This window comes from Pogoniulus pusillus, chromosome 20 (assembly GCF_015220805.1).
Source record: "Pogoniulus pusillus isolate bPogPus1 chromosome 20, bPogPus1.pri, whole genome shotgun sequence".
Taxonomy (NCBI): Eukaryota; Metazoa; Chordata; class Aves; order Piciformes; family Lybiidae; genus Pogoniulus; species Pogoniulus pusillus.
The window spans coordinates 21,278,508-21,285,686 of NC_087283.1; the positions used below are offsets into that span (position 1 = coordinate 21,278,508).

At 63.4% G+C, this 7,179-nt stretch overlaps 1 protein-coding gene across 3 annotated transcripts in view; it reads left to right on the forward strand.

Moving 5' to 3' along the window:
- Window positions 1-1,004: 1,004 nt before the first annotated feature.
- Window positions 1,005-7,179, forward strand: part of NDRG4 (NDRG family member 4) — a 37,353-nt gene continuing 31,178 nt past the window's right edge. Inside the window, exon 1 of one of the 3 annotated variants that reach the window (XM_064160567.1) lies at window positions 1,005-1,274. In XM_064160567.1, the coding sequence (XP_064016637.1) occupies window positions 1,238-1,274 (37 nt within the window). In that variant the 5' untranslated portion in view covers window positions 1,005-1,237. The remainder of the gene's footprint in view (window positions 1,275-7,179) is intronic. The other 2 variants (XM_064160568.1, XM_064160569.1) reach the window with 2 other exon arrangements.

The following is a 7,179-nucleotide window of genomic DNA, read 5'->3' on the forward strand; positions in this document are numbered from 1 at the left end:
CCCCTGCACCTCCCCCAGCTGCTCTCCATCTCCCCTGCACCTCCCTCAGGCCCTCTCCACCTCCCCTTTACCCCTCCCAGCCTCTCTCCATCTCCCCTGCACCTCCCCCAGCTCCTCTCCAACTCTCCTGCACCTCCCCCAGCCCTCTCCACCTCCCCTTTACCCCTCCCAGCACTGCTCCATCTCCCCTGCACCTCCCCCAGCTGCTCTCCATCTCCCCTGCACCTCCCTCAGGCCCTCTCCACCTCCCCTTTACCCCTCCCAGCCCTGCTCCATCTCCTCTGTACCTCCCCCAGCCTCTCTCCATCTCCCCTATACCTCCCCCAGCCCCTCTCAACCTCCCCTTTACCCCTCCCAGCACTGCTCCATCTCCCCTGCACCTCCCCCAGCCCTCTCCACCTCCCCTTTACCCCTCCCAGCACTGCTCCATCTCCCCTGCACCTCCCCCAGCTGCTCTCCATCTCCCCTGCACCTCCCTCAGGCCCTCTCCACCTCCCCTTTACCCCTCCCAGCCTCTCTCCATCTCCCCTGCACCTCCCCCAGCCCTCTCCACCTCCCCTTTACCCCTCCCAGCCCTGCTCCATCTCCTCTGTACCTCCCCCAGCCCCTCTCAACCTCCCTTTTACCCCTCCCAGCCTCTCTCCATCTCCCCTTTACCCCTCCCAGCCCCTCTCCACCTCCCCTTTACCCCTCCCAGCCCCTCTCCACCTCCCCTTTACCCCTCCCAGCCCCTCTCCACCTCCCCTTTACCCCTCCCAGCCCCTCTCCACCTCCCCTTTATCCCTCCCAGCCCCTCTCCACCTCCCCTTTACCCCTCCCAGCCCCTCTCCATCTCCCCTTTACCCCTCCCAGCCCCTCTCCATCTTCCCTGTACCTCCCCCACCCCCTCTCCATCTCCCCTTTCCCCCCTCCCCACCCCGGCCCCGCTCCATCTCCCTTCCCTGCTCGGCTCCATCCCGATGCCATCCTTCTCCTGCCGCTCTCCCGGTGCCAACCTCATCCCCTCCCCTCCGCTGCCGGTGATGGGAGGTGCAGGCCCATCGGGAGCCTTGCCCAGCCTCGCCCCTGCGCCTCCCTGCGCGCCTGGCACCGCCACCGGCTCCGCTCGCTCCCCGCACCGGCGCCGCCGCCGCCGCCGCCAACCTCTGTCCCTTCCCCGCCCGCCTCGGGGGGCACCGGGGGAGACCCTCCCCAGCCCTTCCCCCCCCTCTCCGTGCCCAATCCCTCCCCCCCCGGTATGAAGGTTCTTCGGCACAAGATCGAGCTGCTGACAGGTAGGGACCGCTCGGTGCCACCGGTACCCGAGGGGGGGAGGGTGGCATCGGGGCGAGGTTGGCAGCAGATGGGCGCTGGGGGCAGGGGCGGGCAGGCTTTGAGCTCTGCTGGCATTGCCCAGCTGGTATAGCCCCCCCCCTCGGAATCCATCGGGTAGGGGGCACGATGGGTTTTGGGGGTACGGGAGGTGATGCCAGGGAAGGTGCCAGGGCTGCGGGGGGTGGGCAAGGCATGGCAGAGAGGTTGTGCTGGAAGGGGGATAGGGAGGGGAGGGTTGATTTGGCAGCTTGTTGGCATGGGCAGCCTTGGCAGGGGGGGGTGGGGGTGGCTGTGGGACCTCTGGGGCATGCCCGTTGTGCCACTTCCTCTGCCAGCCTGCCCTGGCAGCTGGGAGGAGAGAGAGAGAGGGGGAGGAAGGTTTGCTCTGGTGCCAGGCAGCCTGAATTCCCCCCCCCAGGACCCTCACTCCCTTGGCACTCAGCAGTGTTAGTGGACCCCCTCCCCCCCCCCCATCCTGCTGCCATCTTCCAGCAGGTGGGCACCGGTGGGGTACAGACCTGTGCCACCTGTGCCACCACGAGGGCAGCTGTGGTGCTGTTTTATCCCCCAGGGCAGCAGCTTGCCCAGGCTGTGCCACTCTGAGCTCTCTCCTCCACCCCACCCTAAACCCTTCAGGGGGTCCTTGCTGGGGGTGGGGTGGGGGTGGTGAGGCTGTGGGCACCCTCGAGTGGGTTGTGAAGGGTCCCTTTTCCTTCCTGGAGGGCATTTTGCCTTCACTGCCTGGCAGGTGCCAGCCTTCATCCCCCTCTCAGCCTTGTCACAGGCTGCCCACTCAGCCTGGAGAATCCATGCCAAGCTCCACAGGGGTGCCAGGGCTGCACCGGTGCCAGGGCTGCACCAGTGCTGGGTGCCAGTGGTCAGCAGGGAGGCTCCTGGGGCACTGAGGGCACCAACCCAGGCACTGCCCTGGTGGCAAACCCTTCCCATAGTCCTATGGCAATGGTGGTGGTGGTGGTGATGATGATGATGGGTCTGGAGAAGAGGGGTGGGGAGGAGCAGCTGAGGGAGCTGGGGGTGGTTAGGGTGAGGAAGAGGAGGCTGAAGGAGACCTCTCAGTGCCCTCTGCAGCTGCTTGGGAGGAGGCCTGGAAGAGGCTGCCCAGGTGGAGTCTCCATCCTTGGATGGGGTTCTCAGAGCCCTGGGGAGGAGTCTGTGATTGGGGGGTGATGATGATGATGATGATGATGCTGATGATGATGATGATGATGATGATGATGATGATGATGGCTAAGGAAGGGTCTGGGAAGGAGCAGCTGAGGGAGCTGGGGGTGGTTAGGGTGAGGAAGAGGAGGCTGAAGGAGACCTCTCAGTGCCCTCTTCAGCTGCTTGGGAGGAGGCCTGGAAGAGGCTGCCCAGGTGGAGTCTCCATCCCTGGATGGGGCTCTCAGAGCCCTGGGGAGGAGTCTGTGATTGGGAGGTGATGATGATGATGATGATGATGATGATGATGATGATGATGATGATGATGATGATGATGATGGCTAATGAAGGGTATGGAGCAGAAGGCTGGGGGTGGTCAGTGTGGAGCAGAGGAGGCTGAAGGAGACCTCTCAGTGCCCTCTTCAGATGCCTGGGAGGAGGCCTGGAAGAGGCTGCCCAGGTGGAGTCTTCATCCCTGGATGTGGTTCTCAGAGCCCTGGGGAGGAGTCTGTGTTTGGGAGGTGATGATGATGATGATGATGGCTAATGAAGGGTATGGAGCAGAAGGCTGGGGGTGGTTAGGGTAAGGAAGAGGAGGCTGAAGAAGACCTCTCAGTGCCCTCTCCAGCTCCTTGAGGAGTCTCCATCCCTGGATGGGGCTCTCAGAGCCATGGAGATGAGTCTGTGATTGGGAGGTGATGATGATGATGATGATGTCAGCAATAATAAGGGCATTTCCTTGCCACCAGCTGCTTCTGCTCCCCTAAGGCAGCAGTGGGCACAGGTGCCCAGGCAAAGCAGGGCTCTGTGGCTGCCTCTGTGCCCATCACACAAGGGGGTGCTGAGACATATCACCAGTCCCGTGATGAGGGCACTGCTCCTGGTGCTGACCCGGGATAAGGGGTGCTGGAATGCCCTGGCTGTGCCCAGCAAAGCCTGGCACCTCACTGGGAAGGCAGAGTGGCAGCAGAGATGGCTGTGTTGGGAGCTGGCACCCTGGGCACAGGTGGTGGTGGTGGGGAGCTGTGGTGGGCAGGAGGAAACCCCTCAGAGGGCTGGGAGTGGATTTGAGCTGGCAGAGGGGAGGTGGAAAGTGAAGAGGAGAGAGAAGATGTTGGCAGTGAGGGTGGGCAGAGCCTGGCACAGGTTGCCCAGGGAGGTTGTGGAGCACAGAGACACAGTGAGGGTGGGGAGAGGCTGGCACAGGTTGCCCAGGGAGGTTGTGGAGTAGAGACACAGTGAGGGTGGGGAGAGCCTGGCACAGGTTGCCCAGGGAGGTTGTGGAGCACAGAGACACAGTGAGGGTGGGCAGAGCCTGGCACAGGTTGCCCAGGGAGGTTGTGGAGCACAGAGACACAGTGAGGGTGGGGAGAGCCTGGCACAGGTTGCCCAGGGAGGTTGTGGAGCACAGAGACACAGTGAGGGTGGGCAGAGCCTGGCACAGGCTGCCCAGGGAGGTTGTGGAGTAGAGACACAGTGAGGGTGAGGAGAGCCTGGCACAGGTTGCCCAGGGAGGTTGTGGAGCACAGAGACACAGTGAGGGTGGGGAGAGGCTGGCACAGGTTGCCCAGGGAGGTTGTGGAGTAGAGACACAGTGAGGGTGGGGAGAGCCTGGCACAGGTTGCCCAGGGAGGTTGTGGAGCACAGAGACACAGTGAGGGTGGGCAGAGCCTGGCACAGGCTGCCCAGGGAGGTTGTGGAGTAGAGACACAGTGAGGGTGGGGAGAGCCTGGCACAGGTTGCCCAGGGAGGTTGTGGAGCACAGAGACACAGTGAGGGTGGGGAGAGCCTGGCACAGGTTGCCCAGGGAGGCTGTGGAGCACAGAGACACAGTGAGGGTGGGCAGAGCCTGGCACAGGTTGCCCAGGGAGGTTGTGGAGCACAGAGACACAGTGAGGGTGGGCAGAGCCTGGCACAGGCTGCCCAGGGAGGTTGTGGAGTAGAGACACAGTGAGGGTGAGGAGAGCCTGGCACAGGTTGCCCAGGGAGGTTGTGGAGCACAGAGACACAGTGAGGGTGGGCAGAGCCTGGCACAGGTTGCCCAGGGAGGTTGTGGAGCACAGAGACACAGTGAGGGTGGGCAGAGCCTGGCACAGGCTGCCCAGGGAGGTTGTGGAGTAGAGACACAGTGAGGGTGAGGAGAGCCTGGCACAGGTTGCCCAGGGAGGTTGTGGAGCACAGAGACACAGTGAGGGTGGGGAGAGCCTGGCACAGGTTGCCCAGGGAGGCTGTGGAGCACAGAGACACAGTGAGGGTGGGCAGAGCCTGGCACAGGTTGCCCAGGGAGGTTGTGGAGCACAGAGACACAGTGAGGGTGGGCAGAGCCTGGCACAGGCTGCCCAGGGAGGTTGTGGAGTAGAGACACAGTGAGGGTGAGGAGAGCCTGGCACAGGTTGCCCAGGGAGGTTGTGGAGCACAGAGACACAGTGAGGGTGGGCAGAGCCTGGCACAGGTTGCCCAGGGAGGTTGTGGAGCACAGAGACACAGTGAGGGTGGGGAGAGCCTGGCACAGGTTGCCCAGGGAGGTTGTGGAGCACAGAGACACAGTGAGGGTGAGCAGAGCCTGGCACAGGTTGCCCAGGGAGGTTGTGGAGCACAGAGACACAGTGAGGGTGGGCAGAGCCTGGCACAGGTTGCCCAGGGAGGCTGTGGAGCACAGAGACACAGTGAGGGTGGGCAGAGCCTGGCACAGGTTGCCCAGGGAGGCTGTGGAGCACAGACTCACCCAATGTGATCTTCCCTGGAGGTGCCCAGGACCAGGCTGGATGAGTCCCTGAGCACCCTGTGCTGGTGGCAGCTGCTCCCTGCCCATGGCAGAGGGGTTGGCACTGCCTGATCTTTATGCCAGCCCTCTACAGCCATGGCAGCTACCAACCAGCCTAGGCAACGCTGCCCACAAGCCAAGCACTGCCACCCTGGGCAGGGGCAGAGGGTGAGGATGGCACAGGGCAGAAGGCAGCAGCCTGGCTGTGCTCCTGCCACAAACCATGGGCACTCCATTCCCGGGGTTGGGTGGCAGCTTTAGGTGACTGAGGGTGCTGATTGGCACAGGGCTGTGCCATGCACGCAAGGGCACAGGCCCTGCCCTCATTGCTCAGCTGCCCTCCTCCCTCCCCCCCCTCTCTCCCCCTCTCCCTCTCTCCCTCCCCTATTAGCTGGAGGCTTTAATTAAGAGAGGCTTTCACCATACCCTAAGTGCAGTGCCCAGCCACTCTGGAGGGTGATGCCAGGCGGGCACCTTGGCACCGTCACGCCACAGGGGACCACTGCTGTGGGCTGCTGCTCTCCTCCAGACCCAGCTACTGGTGAGGCCTTCTCTGCTTTTCCTCCCCTTCCACCCTAGAGGTTTTGGGAGGGGTGGGGGGGAAGGTTATAAGCCCTGGCACTGTGCTCCAAGGGTTACTTATCAGGTGATGCCAGGATAAGTGCCACCTCTGCCATAAGAGTGCTGCAATGGCCTGAGGGTGCCAGGGCGAGGTGATGTCTGCAGGCTCCAAGGGCAGGGTGGTTCTGGATGTGGGCTGCAGGTATGGGGAAGGGGAGGGGGGGGGGCTGTGCCCACCTTGTGCCCACCTTGTGCCCTGCTGTGGGCACAATCCTCTGCGTGGGGACTGCTGGCACCTCTCCCTGCTGGGCTTTGGTGCAGTTTGTGCCCTCTCTGGGCAGGGAGAACCTCGGTGCTGGGCACCTGGAGGCTTCCTGGTGCAGTTTGTGCCCCCTAGAACCTCGGTGCTGGGCACCTGGAGGCTTCCTGGTGCAGTTTGTGCCCCCTAGAACCTCGGTGCTGGGCACCTGGAGGCTTCCTGGTGCAGTTTGTGCCCCCTAGAACCTCGGTGCTGGGCACCTGGAGGCTTCCTGGTGCAGTTTGTGCCCCCTAGAACCTCGGTGCTGGGCACCTGGAGGCTTCCTGGTGCAGTTTGTGCCCCCTAGAACCTCGGTGCTGGGCATCTGGAGGCTTTCTGGTGGAGTTTGTGCCCTCCCTGGGCTGGGAGAACCTCGGTGCTGGGCACCTGGAGGCTTCCTGGTGCAGTTTGTGCCCCCTAGAACCTCGGTGCTGGGCACCAGGAGGCTTCCTGGTGCAGTTTGTGCCCTCCCTGGGCACAGAGAACCTCGGTGCTGGGTACTGGTGGAGTTTGTGCCCTGCCTGGGCAGGGAGAACCTCAGTGCTGGGCACTGGTGGAGTTTGTGCCCTCCCTGGGCAGGGAGAACCTCAGTGTTGGGCACCTGGAGGTTTCCTGGTGCAGTTTGTGCCCCCTAGAACCTCGGTGCTGGGCACCTGGAGGCTTCCTGGTGCAGTTTGTGCCCCCTAGAACCTCAGTGCTGGGCACCTGGAGGCTTCCTGGTGCAGTTTGTGCCCCCTAGAACCTCGGTGCTGGGCATCTGGAGGCTTTCTGGTGGAGTTTGTGCCCTCCCTGGGCTGGGAGAACCTCGGTGCTGGGCACTGGTGCAGTTTGTGCCCTCTCTGAGCAGGGAAATCCTCGGTGCTGGGCACCTGGAGGCTTCCTGGTGGAGTTTGTGCCCTCCCAGAGGTGGTCCTGGGACTCTCCAGGGGCAGAAGGGAAGCCTGCAGGCAGCTGGCAGCTGGCAGCTGGCACAGCCTGCATGGAAACCTCAGCCGGAGGAGCGAAAGGTGGCTCCGGGGAGGAGCCTGCAGCCCTGCTGGGTGCCCGCAGGCAGCGCTTGGCATCTCCCTGCCCCCCTCCC